At 33.4% G+C, this 19,617-nt stretch overlaps 1 protein-coding gene across 2 annotated transcripts; it reads left to right on the forward strand.

Annotated features, from left to right (window-relative positions):
* Window positions 1–458: 458 nt before the first annotated feature.
* LOC135835441 (tubulin beta chain-like) lies at window positions 459–15,374 on the forward strand. 2 transcript variants are annotated; one of them, XM_065349698.1, is made up of 7 exons: window positions 459–515; window positions 595–707; window positions 2,166–2,173; window positions 2,568–2,763; window positions 5,817–5,976; window positions 6,647–7,104; window positions 14,990–15,374. In XM_065349698.1, the coding sequence occupies exons 1-7, from the start codon at window positions 459–461 to the stop codon at window positions 15,318–15,320; spliced, it is 1,323 nt and encodes a 440-aa protein (XP_065205770.1). In that variant the 3' UTR covers window positions 15,321–15,374. The 2 variants fall into 2 exon arrangements, with proteins under 2 accessions (XP_065205770.1, XP_065205771.1); XM_065349699.1 differs by lacking the exon at window positions 2,166–2,173 and having other exon boundaries at window positions 595–703.
* The last annotated feature ends 4,243 nt before the right edge of the window (window positions 15,375–19,617 follow it).

Below are 19,617 nucleotides of genomic sequence, written 5' to 3' on the forward strand. Positions count from 1 at the left end.
CCTTCAGAGCCTTCAGCGCCACCTCAATTTTTACTACATATTTTTGAAATAAAATTATAAAAATTTCTACCGGGGAGGAGGCATCCGGCACCACTTTCTTGCAGATGGAGAAAAATAAGAAATAGGGATGAATTATTTTCTCAGCCGAGGTAATTTCAACTTTGCAAAATAAGGTATGACATCGTGGTCTAAAAGTTGTTGGATTTAAAATTTCCGTTCTTTATTTTAAAATTAAGAAATTACTGGCTGCTGAAAAAAAAAACAATTTGACGATACCAAATTAGTATCAAGTAAACAAAATGATATGATAATAAAAATACACGCAACTGATTCGCACGAAAATAACGAGTAAAATAATTTGCAAAATATTTTAATATATTAAACGATGGTGTTGATGCAGCTAAATTACCTAACGAGTATTTAAAAAATCAACTCCTACGTATAATTCAGCATCGATAATGAGAGAAATAATCAGCGTGCATGTTGGTCAGTGCGGTAATTCAATCGGATACAAGGTAGGTACGTCTTCCATTGACACACGATACGAGATAATTAAATATTATACAAACGTATTTTTTATCATTTACGTTGCAGTTTTGGGAAGTGATCGTAGCCGAGCATGGAATTAACGTGGAAGGGTTACACTGCGGTGAAGATCCCTGTCAGCTGAAAGGAATTAACGTTTATTTTCGCGAAGTAGATAGTGAGTTTGACATTTTCATGAAAACGTTTGCATTTTCACAACTGTCACTAGATAAGTTTTCCCCAGCAGTGTTATGCCTCCGATATACGGTACTTCTTTAATCACCACTCGTCCCAACTTTTCATACGTGGTTTGAAGTAATCATTAGGAAGGTTATGGTGAATTTGTTTCATTTTTCTCTCCCCAAGCGAGCCGATCTGAATTCTATACTTTTCAATCCCTTTTTTAAAAGTTTTTTGAATTTCTCGATAAGCTTCTTAAATATCTTTCAACGCTGATTACAAACAAACCACCGTGGAAATGTTTCGTGTACCTATATATAAGATTTACAATTTTTCCTCGGTCGGTTTTTTTCTCTCGTTCGTTCTTATTTTTCTTTCACTAATACTGGCAAGAAAAGAAATCGGTTTTCTAATAATTTAGAAATCATTGAATAGCAAACTGAAACTATACGTGACTATTCTTGAGTTGAAAATTTGCTCATGTCCTTTGCCAGTATTCTCTACTCTACTCCACGTTCAATGGGTAAAAAATATAACTATCGTGTCCTCGGTCGTACCTAATGAGAAATAGATACCTACGATGAAAAGCTTTCTTGATTTTTTTTTAATGAGGTTCCTATTCGAAAACAACTCAACGTGTATTAAGAAAAAGAAAATCTATGATTGCGCTAATTCGTCCACAAATGAAAAAATATCTCCAAAGGTAACTATACGAGCACTTTTTCAGAAAAAAAAATCACGTAATGTTAAGACAGAACTGACCTCATAACCAAATCGAACCTCAATGAGAAATATTTTATCGGCGTTTGTAGAATGTTGACGAGATACTCTAGACCTGAAAATCTTTCCCTTGTTATCGATGACATCAAAGATTAACCCTAAAGCTGCAAATACCCCTATCTATTAAAAAGAGATTCTTTTTGATTTTTTTTTCTCATATCAATTGAATTTTTCGTTCGTAATATTTTCTAATAAGAAAAGTAAAATCCAAAAATGATACAATGTATTTTCTTCATTCAAAATTTGTTGAAGAAATTTTTCCACATTGATAAAGAATTCCTGCCTAAAAACTTAATCAAAAATGTATTAGGTAGGTACATATTAAATTTAATAAAATCACTCCATCTAAAATTAAAATTAGAAAAAAAAACAACAAAATAACATTTTACAACCATTTAGACAGTAAAAAAACACAATTTGTCCAGCCAATAAAATCACAAATTGAAAAATAAAGAATAATATATGACGAAATCATTAAAAAACCTACTTCAGTTGATTTATTCGTTTTCAAAAAAATATCTCAAGCTGCAAAGGTTATTTATTTTCGGCGTTTAGAAATAAAAACAAACGAATTTTTTTCTTCTCGAGTGACAAAAGGCAAAAATGGAAATACGAATCATTATAACGATAGGTACCAATTAAAGCACGACCGAGTATAATTTGTACATTAATTATATAAGAACAAGAAGTATGCAAATTTTACGTGATCAATCACGAGAAAAAAAAGGAAAAGAAAAAACCGCCGTTAAAGGACTTTTAGCAATAGATTGTACATTCATACTAAAGAGCCGTTTAAAAGCTCAATTAAAAATTTTACAAACCCCTTGGTGAGCTTTTTTTCCTCTTTGGATTTTACAAAAAGATGAGAATCGAGACACCCTTTTATGAAAAATACGGTCACGACCCGACCTATTAAAGTGATATCGAGAGTTTCGAATTCAAATTTCAAGTACCCCCTCGACAACGATGTAAACCCATAAAAGCCTATATCAATAAAGAAACAGCTATAGGAGTATCCATTCGAATGGTACCTAATAAAAATGTGTACTTTTTTCTATTCTGTTCTGTGGCGACGCAATTAGATTCTCGATATGTGCCAAGAACAATATTGGCAGATTTGGAATCAGGGGTGTTTGATTCGATTAGAGAGAAAGAATTTGGAAAACTTTTCGAACCGGATAGTTTCGTGGCTGGTTCATCGGGGGCTGGCAAGAATTGGGCCAAAGGGTACTTCAGCGAAGGCTTGGAACTCTCGTCCAGGATTTTAGAACGCATCAGGTAGTATAAAAGTGAGTTCGTTAGGTTTTAGACGAATTTTCCAGCTATTTACCTAATTTTTTATTTTTCGGATGTACTCGTATATACCTATAGAATGCGTGAAAGAATTTTCTGTAAAAAAATGAGCGAATTATTATTTCTACTTTTCAAAAGTATAAATAGACGGAAAATCCGACTCGAAAACGATTGCAATTAGACATTATGGAGCCTCCAGCAAATTTTAAATGTTCTCCGGTAAAATGAGCATTGAACACCATCCAAATCTATACGAGCCAAAATTCATTTTCGCTGCTGCTGGAATGATTTGAAATTTCTGAAGAAAATTGAAAACTCGGTGGAGATTTTCAAATGCTCTAAAGTTGGTACTTTTCAAAGGGAGGAATGGGTAAAATGAAGTAATTATTTACACCCGATCATCATTTTGTTTGAAAACAAAAAAAAAACAAAAAAAACAAAAAAACAGAAAATACCTACCTAGTTAAAAAATCGTCATTATAAAAACATTCATTTTTCAATTTTTCAAAAATTCACTAGAGACCCAAAAATGAACTTGAGCACCTGAAACCTTTCAGTCTAGCTCGAAAAGTGTCTGTTCAAAAGTTCCCTTATCATATGGAGTTGAAAGTAGATAATAATTAAAATGATACTTGATAAATATGATTCCACGTAAATCTCTCTCATAATTATGTACTTAAGTAAATACCATTTAGTAAAGTCATTTTTAGCAAAATTTTCAGTCGAATCTCGGAAAAATTGGGGGAAAGCTGAATTTCAAATTATTTGTTCAAATTGGTCTCTAAAACAATCCATCAAAAGTTGCACCCTGCAACTTGCCGGCTACCCCCACAAGAGGTCATTAACCTTTGCCGATACAGGTTTTTCGGCTGTATCGCCGAAATGAAGGGTCCGAGAGGGAAAATGTTCAAACAAACATTGTTCAACGCTAAATTTCCTATCAGCATGACCAGTTTAGGTTTTCCCAAAATGGCGATTTCACCCTTACTAAGGAGGGGGTACAGTTGTGGGTTTTATGAAAATTGTTTTAAAAAATGAAAATTGACAATTTAAAACGTGAACTCGATTCACGGTAGACTCGAAAATATTTTGACCAAAGTTGCACACCCTCAACTTGTCTGCTACCCCCCGCAAGAGGTCATTAAACCTTTGTCAATCTACGTTTTTCGGCTAATTGCCGAAATGAAGGGTCGGACGTCGGAGGCAAAACAGTGATTGAACTAAAATTATTCTACGTCAAATTTCCTATAAGCATGTTGACCAATTCAGTTAAAATATATTTTTCAATTTTTGGTGAATTTTTTAAAATAAAATTTATAGGTAGGTAAGTAGGCCAAAAATGAGAAAAAAATCTAAATTTTACCAAATTGAGCTATAAAGCTGAAATTTGGGATGTATGCTGTTTTCGACCTGCCAAATCGATTGGAAATGATTTCAACCCGTTTTAGAAGGTTCTGGAGCCTCCAGCACATTTTTCAAACTTGAAAACCCCATAAAATTTTATTAAAAGCTGTTGGAAAGCTAAAATTCATTCTGTAAACTAATTTCAAGTAGATTTTAAGTCGTTTTGGAGCCTCAAGCGACTTTTTGAAAATCACTGGAGCCTCCAGCAGATATTTAAATATTCGAAATTTCGATAAAAATGTACCAAACAGATTTGGAAATCCAAAATACACTCTGTGCTCCAATTTCAAAACACTATCAAGTCGACTGCAGGTTGGTTCAAGTCATTTAGGAGCCTTCAACAACTTTTCAAAAATTCCTAGAGCCTCCGACAGATTTTAGAAACTTAAAACTTCATGAAAAGCTGTTCGAAAGCTAAAATTCAGTCTGTAAACTAATTTTAATACGCTATGAAGTTGAATACCGGTAGATTTCAAGTCGTTTTGGAGCCTCCAGCGACTTTTTAGAAATTACCAGAGTCTCCAGAAGATTTCTCACTGCTCAAAATTTCCATAAAATTTTACCAAACAGAGACACCGCATTTTTGGCATTATTCTGAGGTGGATCGCAGGCAGTTTCAGTCAGTTTTGGAGCCTCCAGCAGATTTATAGAAACTTCTGTTTTTCAAAAAATGTCACAAAATCTATCTGAATCAACTGTCGGCTTTCCAACTCTATTTGATGAAATTTTGTGGAGTCGCTGGTGGCCACAAAATGACTCAAACCCACCAGCAGTCGACTTAATAGCGTGTATAAATTGGATTTCAGCGTAAATTTACGTTTCCCAACTTCATTTGAGGAAACTTTGTGATGAGATTTTCAAGTTTGAAAATTGAGCTGGAAGCTCCAGAACCTGCTAAAACGGTTTTAAATCATTTCCAATCGATTTGGCAGGTCAAAAATAGCATACATCCCTAATTTCAGCTTTATAGCTCAATTTGATAAAATTTAGATTTTTTCTCATTTTTGGCCTACTTACCTGTAAATTAATGACCTCTTGCGGGGGGTGGCAGACAAGTTGCGGTGTGCAACTTTGGTCAAAATATTTTCGAGTCTACCGTGAATCGAGTTCACGTTTTAAATTGTCGATTTTCATTTTTTAAAACAATTTTCAAAAAATCCACAACTTTATCCCCCCCCCACCCAGTAAGGGTGAAATCGCCATTTTGAGAAAACATAAACTGGTCATGCTGATAGGAAATTTATCGTAGAACAATGTTTGTTTGAACATTTTCCCTCTCAGACCCTTCATTTCGGCGATACAGCCGAAAAACCTGTATCGGCAAAGGTTAATGACCTCTTGTGGGGGTAGCCGGCAAGTTGCAGGGTGCAACTTTTGATGGATTGTTTTAGAGACAAACCTGAACAAATAATGTGAAATTCAGCTTTCCCCCAATTTTTCCCAGGTTCGACTAAAAATTTTTCTAAAATCACTGTACTGATGGTAACTCCATATAACAATCTAAAAAAACAAATATAAAACCTTTTGAAGGAAAATTCGGCTATTACATTGATACTCGTGGCAACGCTTGACGCCGCCATTTTTTCTCAACAACAGATAAGTAAGTACTTGACACATTTTACATACTTTTGCAGAAAAGAAGCCGAAGACTGCGATTGTCTACAAGGGTTCCAGATTGTTCACTCGATCGGTGGAGGTACCGGATCCGGTTTAGGGTGCTTGATGATAGAACGTATTCGCGATATGTACCCAGATCCAATAATTAGTACGCATACAGTGATACCTTCCCCTAAAGTGAGTTGATATTGTATGTACTACGTATTGTAGATTTTAATATGAAGATATTTGCGGTGTTTCGTGGCACGTTCCACATCGTACTGTATTCAGTTGTTTTATTTAAAACTTAATTTCAACCGTCACTTGCATATCGTTTATATCGGAGCCTTTTGACACTTTTATTAATGTTTATGCTCCATATTAAACACCATATAATATATAAATGTAGGTACATATGCGTATTGCTCTTGAAACGGTTGCTTATTGCGGGTCTGCGAAATACCATAAATCTAGTTCGCGTAGCGCGAGCTTTGCATTTTGTTTTGATGAAAATGAACTATAAATTTTGGGAATTGCGATTCGATTGTAACGTTAGATAAAATTCACTTTGCTTATTTTACTCCTCATCTCGTTGTTTGATAATTTTTGCCGGAGAGAGGCTTTCTCTCGCATGAGAAAATTCCGACGAGATTGCCGTCGCTTCGCTCTGCTGCGGCAGGGGTGGTTCAGACGAGGTAAATTTACGAATAGCGAAATCATTCTTTCAGAATTAATTGTCGTAAATTCCGTTAACATTTTTAAAGGTACGAATACGTGGGATTTTCGCGTAGATAAACGTATAAATCGATGCCTGTATAAGCTAATGATATAGTTGGCAGATTACATTTGCTCGGCGCGAATATTCCAGGTATCTGATGTGATAGTTGAACCATACAACGCTGTATTATCAACCAACACATTGGTAGAATTCACCGATACCTGTTTCACAATCGACAACGAGGCCCTGTACAATATCGGAATGTTCGCTTTGAAGAAAAAACAGCCAGTTTATGGTGAACTGAATCACGTCGTTGCGAATACCATGTCCGGTATCACGGCAGCTTTCCGATTTCCTGGCCAGTTAAACGGTGATCTTAGAAAACTAGCAGTGAATCTGGTACCTTTTCCCAGACTGCACTTCTTGATTCCTTCGTTCGCACCGCTCACGAGCAGCGCCTCTGTTAGCGATTTAATCGTACAGATTTTCGATCCGAAAAACATGATGGCCGATATTGATCCCAGAAAGGGGAAATTTTTCGCCGTTGGGGCCATTTTCCGTGGCAAAGTTTCCGCTAAACAAGTTGAACAACAAATTGTACAGTTGAGGTGAGTTGCATTGCTTCTTTTTCCACGTTTTTTTTCCCACGCTAATTTAACGCTGTTCTTCGAGTGTATCTTTCTGGTAAAAAATTTCTTTCGTAATGAGCTCATCTTGAGGTTTAACTCGAACGTAAAGCTCGTATTGGTGATATTTTTGTAACTCCGATGTCACCGTTCGTTTTCACACCGCTACGTGCTCGGTTTACGATTGCTATTTTCGTCGAGTCGAGAAAAGCATAGGAGTTTTTTTCTCTACGTTGTTTTTTTATCTTTTTTTTTCGCGTGCAAAAATTTAATTTTCTGTTTTAAAAGTTGCCAACGCATTATCTGTTACGAGTAGATAGCTTCGTTGGTGTAGGTATTCCGTATACGAGTGCATATTTATATTTTCAATTTAACTTATTCCTGGTGTTACTTAACGTCGTCTTAGATATTTGATGCGACTGGATGAGTTACCTACTTTGTCTGTACTTGGCGTCGACATCCGTTCGAAAATTGGCTGAAAACTGGTGAAAGGGTGGGAAAGGAAAGAAATGTTTACATTTTTTTGAGTACCTATGCATGAGATTTTTTTTTGAATTTCGAGTCCCGAGCATCCTTTAGACCTTTGGGAAGGGCTTCAGTTTGATTTTAGGTTAAAACTGATTTCAGAATTTGAATCAGACGCATTCAAAAACTCTCAATTCGACACAAATATAACATTTTTCGAAATTTTGTGCTTGCCTACGTACCTATATATTTTCAATGAATGAATGTTTAGAACTGACTGGCTATGTCCCTCCCGTATTTACCCCTACAAATTTGATAGAGTGAGACTTGGGATTATTGGGATTGGGAGAAATTATTTCAATTCTTTGGTATAGTGGTTTAGTCAATAATTATTCCTTAGGGAAGGAAAAATTACCTTGTCCTGGATAGCTCGGAGTAGGTAGAGTAATACAATAAAACCAGTCACCCTATGCACAGAATCATTTGAAAACACTAAATAAATAGGTACACAAAGATCGACGAAATTTTAGTACCTACTAGTGATTTATTACAATTTAAGAACAATTTGAAAATACACGTAAGAATATCAATATAAAATAATAGTTAGGGTGCTTCATGTAACATTTTTTTTTTGAAATCTCAAGGTCTTACCCCCTAATTTTGTTCCTTTTGATGAAAAAAATACATGTTGAGACTTGAGAGCAACGAGCACGCAGAAGCACAATACTTCCCAGGATGGCGCCGCAGGAAATGCACCGAAGCTTGACGGGGTTGATTTGGCGCAACTATACTGAGAGCGGCATCCCCACCACAACTTATTAAGTGATACTAATTTTTATTGGATTTTTAAAACAACCATTTCAAAGTACGGATTATGATTTTCTGGCTGTAGAACAACCTTAAATTCATACTTTTTTCTTTACTTTTGAAATCTTTTGTATTTCCTCCTTCAATGAGCTTCGGATTTGAAAAATTCCTTACTTATCATACATTGTAGAGGGGATAACATTGTGTAATACTACTTTGATGCAATGAGGGAACGCAACGCTGGCGCTGCATTCCCCAGCGTATAACCTTGGGAAGTTTTCGCTCGACGTGCTCATGCCTTCTCAACCTTCAACTCTCGTGTGTGACCTCTAAATATCATTTTTTTGCCCTGAAATTTATTGTGAAGTGTTTTCTAACCAAATGGAACACTTCTAGGGGGTAAGCTCAAAAAATTAAAACAAAGTTTTTTCTATTGTTCTTTGAACCACCCTAATAGTAGAATTATTTTATAATGGACACAAGCCTTCGCTTGCATCTTACAACTCGTGTTAGTGAATAGAAAAATCTTAATACAGTGGAGTCTCGATAACTCGAAGCTGAAGGGAGAAGGAGTTGACTTCGAGTTATCGGAGTTTTCGAGTTATCGGAGTTAGAGTTGAGTATAGAGGTTAATTTTGGTATATTTTGAGTTAGCGAAGTTTTGAATTAAATGAGTGTTTTTTTTTTACTAGAATGAAATGGAAACATGTATTATACCTGGTCGAAGAGATTAAAGTATGGAATGAGAATGTACAATAGCCAATAGGTACCTACCATTGAAGATAACCGATATGTGAATGTGAAAGAGTTTTGTATCAATGAGATTCGAATTCACAAGTGTTTTCAACTAGGAATTCGAGTTATAGAGACAAAACATTGGCAACATTCGACTTACAGAGGTTTTTTCTTGTCTTTTTCAAAAATTTTACCTCGAGTTATTGGAGTTTTTGGACTTTTCACTTCGAGGTAAAGAAGTGAATTTTACATTGAGTCTTATGGAGAGTTGAAGGGAAACAAACTTTGCTTCGAGTTAACGGAGTTTGAGTTATCGAGACTCCACTGTAATAATGTTAAGTATTAGCTCAAGTATTATTAATTAGCGATGAAGTAACGTAAAATTAATAAGACATGGTTAGGTTATGCCTTTAGTCCAAGTGTTAAGCTATAGGTGTTGATATGATGATCTACACCCATAGGGAAAAAGTGCATAAATTAAACTATATAAGCATACCTATTTCACTGCTTACTGAACACTGTACTTATCTTTGGTCTCTTTCATGGGCTCAGACTCAAGCTAAGTGCATCAATAGAAATGGATTACACAGAGTCCTTATTATTCAAGAGCTACCTCCAATGACTGGTATCTTAGAAATATCCATTGTTCCATAACTAATAAACAGAATTATTAACCACGTTAAATTGCACAAATTATCCCCTTAGACAGTGGGCTAAGCTAGGAAAGAGGGGCAGAGGGGAAAAACGCCGTTGCTTTTACATCATTCTGTATTTTGACAAAGAACCAGCCATCGTGAGTAGCCAAAATCAAGTGAAGTTGATGGTTAGAGATCCGATGTATTAGCCTTTGAGCTACGAGACATGGATATCTATAAATAGTTCCCCACGTTACCATACTTCCAGTCTATAAGGGCGATTATTTTATTACCCGCTAGGGCGATCAGGACATATTTCCTCATATTCTCTACAAATTTTTCCTCCATCCCTTTCTGAAGAAAAAAAAACAAACTTTGTTGAAAAATTTTTTACACATTCACTAATTGGTGATTTTTTGCCAGAGCTCTGAAATTTTTCAAATCACCTCTCCGAAGGTAAAAATATTGAATTTTGGGCATACATATAGGTATGGTCATATTATTATTCGGGCTGAGATGAGAATTAACTCCAAAATTATTTGGAGATATTTTTACTTACACGAGAAAAATTCATTTCAGTTGAATCTTGCCCTTAGAAGCTCAATTTTTCATAAAAATTATCTCAAAACAGCTAACGTAAGACCAAGTTAACCTTGTCTTTATTACGTTGTAAAAAGGTTTCAGAGAAAATGAATCAAGCAAGTCTGGAAATAATTCTATTCCGAATCCCATGCTTACAGGTATGTTTTCATTTTCAATTTTCAAAATACTTTTTCTTCCCTATTTCCAGCACTATATTCTCACTCTTCCCCATCTATTTGTAGCCACTTCTCTTCGCTTCGATAATTTTTAATTAATAAAGCTCTAGCGCTAGTTTTATCTTCTAGCACGATTCGCGAGACCATAAACGATTCAATCTTTACAATGAATAAGAAATAATAACAGAAAAACTTTAAAGACTTATTAAAAACTTACATTACACCAGAGTAAAAAGTAATACACCATCGTCAACTAAAGTTACCATTGAACGTTTTCCTTTATAGGGAGAGAAAAAAGAAAGAAGAAAAAAACGAGCGACAAATATTTTTATCAACAAAAACAATAGAAACTTTCAATTCATAATACTAAATTGAAAACTTAATTTTCACGTGTTGAAAGTGGATATTATTTTTTAATCAAGATCGTGATTTGATGATGGTTTTTTAATTTTACGTAGTTTTGTAGCTTTTTTGCGGTGGGAGGGTGAAATTGAGGAATGAGAACTTTTTGAGAGAAAATTTGGAATTATCTATCTACTCATATAAAGAGTGGAGAATTAAATAGGAAGTGTCGTTTTCAAGATACTTACATATTTACATCATTCACCGCAATCAAACGATGAAAAAATATGAATATTTATTATAACTATAGTGTACATATCTACATTTACTTCGAGATATTCAAAATTTAATCGGTAGATCGATTTTTTACTAGCTAGAAAAGTTTTTGAGTAAATTGGACAAGATCGAAATTAAAGGGTAATATCCAAACTCTTGATCGAAAACAAAAGTTATATACTCGTAGGTACTCGTAAGATGATGGAGAATCCCTCTTTTCCCCTTTTACAAAAAACAAAGAAAAGCGAAACTGAAAATTTAGTTTGATATCTTTCAACTCGTACGTACAGTACGTGTCTTTCAAGGGTAACATTTCCTTCATTTTATGTATTTTCAATTAAGTATAGAAACGTTTCATTTTCAAATTCATATAAGAAATAATTATTTTTAGATTACGATAAACTTACCTATTTGTGTAGAATTTTGATAGGTTTTCAGTAGACATCACCGATAAGGTGTAACTTTCAGATGTAAATTTTATAATTGAAATTTCAAGTTGGACAATTTCAAATGACGTCTAACTTTATTCATTAGCAAATATACGAGTACCTATTTATTTTCGCGCGAACTCGACTAAATTTTCTTTTCATAGAAAATAGTATGTTTCAGAAGTCCCGCATGTTTTTTCAATTTTTTTTTTTTTCAAAGTGGAGATACTTTGAATTGTTTTGAATTTCTTGTGAGAATGCTTCAAAAACAGGAGTTGAAAATTTTGACTCAATAATTACAAAATACCAACGTGCTTTTTCAAGAGAAAGCAATTTTTACAATGAGTTGGTATTTTTATGGGCTACCATTTTTTCAGAAAGAAGTGCGAGACGATTAAGAACCTCCTTTTTCAAAAAAAAAGTTTTGTTCCAATTTCAATTCTTTTGCGATCTGGGAATTGGAAATTGAGGCAAAAAATACACGTTGAGAGTACGAAAAATTGAAATTTTTACGTTTTGAATCACATTTTTAAAACCAACTTGAAAAATAGTGTACTAGGCTACTAGCCGGACAATTTCGCCATCATCACTATGTTCCAAAAGCTCCAAACTTCCAAGTTTATCGAGAGCCAAATTTTTTTTCAATATTTTTTAAAACTCATTACCTAGAAAGCGGCTGAATCGATTTCGATGAAACTTGAAATCTTACTATAGGCCTGCACGATTCCTACAAAAAACTAATACGACCCTTAATTTTTGGTGAATCATTCATGAATGAAGTGATCAATTTTTTGAAAAAACCATTCGCCAACGAATCAATAAATTCTTTAATTTATGAATCAATTCGTTCGCGAACGATTCACAAAAAATAATTCAATTCGTTCGTGAATGATTCGCCAAAAATTGAGTAAATGAATCGATTTGTTCGCGAACGAGTCACTTATACGAATCAATTCGTTTGCGAATGATTCATCAAAAATTGAGTAAATGAATCGATTCGTTCGCGAATGATTCATCAAAAATCGAGTCAGTGAATCGATTCGTTCGCGAACGAGTCACTTATACAAATCGATTCGTTCGCGAACGATTCACAAAAAATAATTCAATTCGTTCGTAAATGATTCACCAAAAATTGAGTAAATGAATCGATTCGCACGCGAACGAGTCACTAATACGAATCGATTCGTTCGCGAATGATTCATCAAAAATTGAGTAAGTGAATCGATTTGTTCGCGAACGAGTCACTTATACAAGTTGATTCGTTCACGAGCGAGTCACTTATACGAATTGATTCGTTCGCGAACGAGTCACTTATACGAATCGATTCGTTCGCGAACGAATCACAAAAAGTAATTCAACTCGTTCGTGAATGATTCACCAAAATATGAGTAAATGAATCGGTTCATACGCGAACGAGTCACTTATACGAATCGATTCGTTCGCAAATGATTCATCAACAATTGAGTAAGTGAATCGATTCGTTCGCGAACGAGTCACTTATACAAATTAATTCGTTCACGAGCGAGTCACTTATACGAATCGATTCGTTCGCGAATGATTCATCAAAAATTGAGTACATGAATTGATTTGTTCACGAACGAGTCACTAATACGAATCGATTCGTTCGCGAATGATTCAGTAACTATTGATCAACTCGTTCGCGAATGATTCACCTAGAAATCAATCAGTTTATTCAATCGCCAATCGGTTGTGAACGATTCGATTCGATTTGATTTACTTCGCTTGAAAAGAGATCAATTTCTATACAATAGTTTCACAAAAACCGAATCAATCGTAAATTAATTGATCCGTTTGCGAATGATTCACCAAGAAATCAATCAATTTATTTGATTGCCAATCGTTCGTAAATGATTCGATTCGATTGTAAACAGATCAATTACTGTACAAAATATGTTTCAAAAAAGGGAATCGATTCGTTCGTAAAAGATTTTTGTTTGAAGAAAAGTCGGTGAGTTTTTTTTAATTGTAGGTACAAATTTTTGTTTGAGAATCACCTTATTTTAAAAATACAGAAATTACTATCATATCCGTGCACCTCTTTTCTCTCATTTAAAATATAATTGACAAAAAATAGAATGTGTGTAACCATTGTCCCTTCTGCTAACACCATTGCTAACTGGAATTCGTTTATGTTAATAGAATTGCCTAACCAGTTTGCCGTAAATATGAATAAATAATACAATGATTGTTCCATAACAATACGAAACGATCAAAAAATTTTAAAATGCCGAGTTTGAACATCGACTTATTTTTCTGATTTTAATTCCAGCTACCTAAGTATCACTTCTCTTTCAATGCTATAAAAACTCAATTACCTACTCTCCTTAAAATCTAAGAAATTAATTAAACCGATCAACTGTTTTTACTACTTAATACATAATTATGAACAAATGGTTCTTGATGAATTTTAAAGCTCCATAATTTTTATTGTCAGATTTTTTGCATCGTCGAAAATTCTACATCAAAGATCTTTTGGAAATTGTATAGCAAGGACTGGTAAATTTTCAACGTTGTGCAACGTTTATTTGAAACTTATCACCGATCTAGACTTGTAAACCATACCGTACCGATACTTTTCCATTATATTCATCGTCACTTGGTTTTCGTTACAATCGACGGAAATTTCAGTTACGAAAGTAAAGTGATCCGAAAGGAAACATAATAACCGGAAACGATTGGATAAAATTCGTATACAAATGAAAAATGCAACCAACGATGACGAAAAAATGTAACCCCTAAAGTAAAACTCGGTATATTTTCAACGGTAGCTTAATTTTTATCGTAAATTGCATTTGTTGCGGTAAAAAAGAAGTGAAAAAAAATCAAAATCTACGGTTTAGTTTTTTGTCAACGTTGTTACGATGACGTCACATGAGCACGTAGCAAAAACTATAGACCTCTTGGAAATTTATTTCCAACATCTTGTTTCCAGTATAATTTTCCATCGCTCGTCGCAATTTATTCGACAACAAAAAAATATTTAACGAGGTTAAAACCAAAGCTTGAGTAAATTTTAGGCTTACCTACGAGTACTAACGAAGCTGTTGCGTAATTTTTTATGCCCTCGTCATCCTGTAGATATACCTACTCATATTTTAAAACGCGATAGATATCGAACCAACACGTAATCCTTTACCCGCAGATAAGAAACTGTGTCGTATATTTTTCCACATTTTGCAAAAAAAAAATTCACCAATTCTCATGTAACGCTTATAGCTATAAAAAATTATCGTATTTTAAATAAAACATGGGATAACCTCACTTTCGATATAGGTATACTCGAAAGTAGCAGCTAGGAAATTGGTGCTTATAAAAAAAGGTAGGTACTTTTGTATGGTACTTATTGGAATTAAAAAGCTTAAAAAAGGATTATCCATACATGTGTTTGGTTATTTTTCAGGCATAAAAACGAATCGTATTTTACCGATTGGATTCCGGATGGTATTAAGACAACGGTATGCGATATCTCACCTTTAGGATTCCATAAAACAGCGACAGGAATTATGAATACGAGCGCCATACAGGAAATATTCAAACGTATCGTTAATCAATTTTCCAAAATGTTCGAACGTAAAGCCTTTTTGCATTGGTTCCAAGGTGAAGGTGTAGACGAGGAAGATTTCACTATCTCGGAATTCAATATGAATAACCTTTGCGACGAGTATCATATTTACGAAGAAGCCGAAATAGAATCCGGAGATGATGAAGATACAGGTTCCTCTGTTTCTTAGTACGTATAGGTATATATTCAATAAGCTTACGTAAAATAATGTAGGTAACCTATAGGTAGGCTACTATTGTAATTTATTAGAATAAAATTAACGTTGGTTAGGTATACGTATCAAATCGTATGATTGTTCTTGTTCTTATTTTCCCCCTTTTTCTTGTGTACGAATATTGAGATATTAAACTTACTAGTAAGTCCGGATAAGCTTTTCCAAAAAGTAACTCCTGCGAATATATTTTGATTTATTGATACAGAAAATAAATTACGAGGTAAATATTGGCTCTGTGTGGAAGAAAAGATATTAAAAAAATCACTGGTGAGTATACGTGCTTTATAGTACGTTATCGAAAAAGCTCTGCCGCCGCCGTAGTAAACATATTTCACAAAGGATAATAATTTTCTTCTAGGATTATATATGAGACAACGTCGTCAGTACGAATCTTATTTTTTATCCTTATTAAAAAAATTTAACTTGAGACTCTAATCAGCTGGATAATTAAATTATAGAAATTCATCGATAGATGAATGATCAATTTTGAGGATAGTTCTGTTTTTTGGTGTGCATATTATGAAGTGAAATATTTTCATCATAAGCAACAATATTTTTGAACTGAGTCTGAAAAAAAAATCATTCAAACACTAGCCACATAGGCCTAATTTCAAGAACTGAATTTAATTTTTCAAAATTTTGAATTCAAATTTCCAGTTGGGAAGGCAGATCTCCTTGAAGGGATAGAGCATTGTTGTAGCAAGTTAGAGTGCCAAGTCCGGACCCAAAAATACGCTGATGGCTTCAAAACGACCCGAAACTATCTCCAATCTATTTTTGCAGGTCAAAAATAAGTGATAATAAAACAAATTTTACTTTTCTACCTCAATTTGATCAAATTTTGTTGTTTTTTTTTCATTATTAATTTTTTAAACTAAAATCGAGAAATAAAATTTTAGCTTGGTGTGGTTTTGAACACAAATAGGTACCTACTCCACTTGAAGATTATTATTTATTTTATTGATAGAATGAATTACCTACTTCAAACAGTTCAGCGAGCATAAAACATTTATAATTTTGTTAAGGTATAATTTACTCTTTATATGCCCTGCTGCTGTAATGTTTAGACACTTCATTTTTTTTTTTACAAGTTCATATTCAACCAGATGATTAATGAGCAGTGGTGCTTTTATGCGGAATAATTTTAAAAATTAGCATCGTGCAGCTTTAGGTGTCAACATTCTTTTAGAATTTTTTTACTTTTTTCTTTTGAAATACACGTCATTGGTGATGAATTAGTAGAATATGATGAATAGAAAACGGAAGCTCGGTTTTAAAAATTTCTTTACTCGTCATTACCTACTTCTTGAAGCTCTCGATATAGGTACCTATAGATGTATTGCAGTAAAGCGCGTTGATAACTACTCAACACCTCGGATTAACCGCGTTCCCTACGGTAATATTTAATGATGAAACAGTACAATACATCGGATGCAGAGATATGTGGGTAAAAGCCAGTGCCAATTACCGCATGACGATAGCAAACTAGCCATATGACCGTTTACATTTCAATTTACAACCCTAAAGGATGCTGTATGCTTTCGTCACCGGGACACGCTACATTTAAATGCTCAGGCTTAAAGAGTAGGTAGCTACGTAATACTTACGTATAAAATTCGTGTAAAACATTATACAATCAAATAGTTGATGTAACATTATACGTCTTGTCTTACAGTTACATGCTTTTAGCTTGTGACTTATTTCTGCAAATTCATCCAATGGGAATGATTTAGGTAAAGTAAAGTTCTACCCATCGACGTGCGAAGTAATCCATCGTTATACGAATTACTATAACACGAATAGCCGTTTAGCTCATCAACTCTAATCCCATTTAGTTGATTAAAAATTTAAGAAATGAAATATCATATCGTACGTTAGTTTGGTTCGCGTCTAATGTCTAATTAATCATGAATTTTATAAACGAAGTCCCATGAAAGGGACTTATTGTAGGTCATTAGGTGAAACGATTAATAGAAACGAGAATCAAGTAAATATCGCAGGTATAGGTATCTACTTTTATACTATAACAAGTGTTAAACTTAAAATCGCTGTATTAAAAAGTGTTCCTCCTTTATGCCTATACAGTGTTTTTCACTTTTATTCACTCAACAGCCATCCTCTTTCCCTCGAATTGATAGGATTAGACTTTTTGCACGCCAGTTTCAATGAAAAGCATTAGGATTTCACGCTTTCGTGAATTATTTCTATTTAAAGTTCAGGTACCTAGCGATGAAGGAATACTGAATGTTGCAAATGTATCTCGTTGATCTAGTTTTTTTTCCCCCAGAAGATGAGGGAAGAAAGGAAGGTTGTATTCACCTATTATTATATTACATTAGGGATGATGAATAGTACAAAAAATAGGTAAGGTAATCTGTTTTTTATTTGAAATTAATTTAGGTCTACTGAATTCGAGGAAATATTGTTTTCTGCTGGATTACTAAGTTAATTCAATCAAATCTATCGAGAGTATTTCGGTTGTAAAATGAAACGTAGCAAATACCATCGACTATCGTTTTAGTGATTTATTTTCTACACATTTCGTTACAAAAAAAAATAAACCGTTTTTGCACAAAAAATTTACTGCAAATAATCATTGATTGAAGTCCACGTCTACGACAGATTATAAAATTTTACAAGATTATATCTTACTCAATAAAAGCATCGCGTACGTCATAAAGAATTTAAAAAAATCACTGTTTTAATAACTGCAGCTTAGTTAAAAGAACATAAAAATCTTACGAAATAATTCATGCATAATAGGATATTTTTTTAAATATTAATTTTAAAAAAAATAGTTATGCACCTAGGTACTTTTAATGAATGAGGTAAGCAATACGATGAAAAGTTGAAAAAATATCAATTGCTCCCAAATAACATAAAAAAATCTAATTTAGCTCCAATATTGAGTTTAATTTTGTGCGTTTAACTCACGTAAATGAAAAGCAGATATTTTAGATATTGTAAAAGAGCCTTAATAGTAGGTAAAATGCCAACTCTGATATATTGCTTTTTAACATTTACATAAAATTGTAATTTCATCAAAAGATTTGTACAAGATAAGGGTAGGTATATGTTTGTTCTTGGCTCGAGTCCAATTTTAGACTTATAATGTTCGGTGATATTTCAATAATGCTTAACTCAAGTTCAAATTTGTTTCTATTTAGAATCTAGTATGGTAAAAAAAAAAAAAAAAAAAACGACGAATAAGTATAAACGTGGACGGTGTTGACAGTTTGGTTTTAAACAAATCCAAACTCCAAAGTTCCAAATTACTAATTTTGTTGTTAATGAATGACGAGTGCCCTTATATTTTCATTTGAACACATCATTTTTTAATTACATAGATTACAATAGGCTCATCAAAAAATAACTGACACAAGAGCAAGACACAAATAAGTAAGTAGAATAATAAAAATAAATTAATATTATTCAACGATCAAAATAATCTAACTTACCTAATTATTAATTAAACCTAATAATATGAAAGTTTGTTTTACCTATCATTTGAATTATGAACAATAATTAGTCGATCTCTCGATCTAGATAGATAGGAGATAGGTTAGTTACAATGTGATCAAAGTTTTTGTATAATTTTCAGATAGATATCTAATGTCTTCGTCACATTTGAAAAATAAAGTAACCTGCTGCTTCGAATACATCGACAATATTGAGACTTAAGAGTTAACCTTAAAAATTAAAAATAAAAACCTAATATTTGAATTTCGAATATCACATAGCATAGGTAAGGTTTTTCTAGAGTACATATGTATGGTACTTGCTCATTTACTATTTTTATATTTTCAAATTTTTCTAGTACTTGTCTACTTGACGTGACACAATAAAATGAGATTTTCTTGGTCAACCTGTCACTTGTCAGGCTGTCAACCAAGGATCTTCTTACCAAAAAAAAAAAAAGAATTGGAGAAAAATTGCTCAGTACTCAGTAAGTAAGTAGGGCTAGGCAATTTTTTATTCGTTCGTACACGAAGACCCCATTCAATTTGAATTTTATTTTTGATTCATCATTCATCAATCATCAATCATCAAAATGACAAAAAATGATCAAAAAATAAAATTCAAAATATAATAAAATATTAAAATTTGATGAATGATTGAATGATGAATTTTACTGCTATCTGTGAACGTGTTTTAAAACTAAACTAATCTTCACTTCACGCTAACGCTTGGCTATAATGTTCATCTTTTTACTTCAATCTTTATCAATTCTTATCAAAAAAAAAATCTTATC

Source organism: Planococcus citri, chromosome 2 (genome assembly GCF_950023065.1).
Source record: "Planococcus citri chromosome 2, ihPlaCitr1.1, whole genome shotgun sequence".
Lineage (NCBI taxonomy): Eukaryota > Metazoa > Arthropoda > Insecta > Hemiptera > Pseudococcidae > Planococcus > Planococcus citri.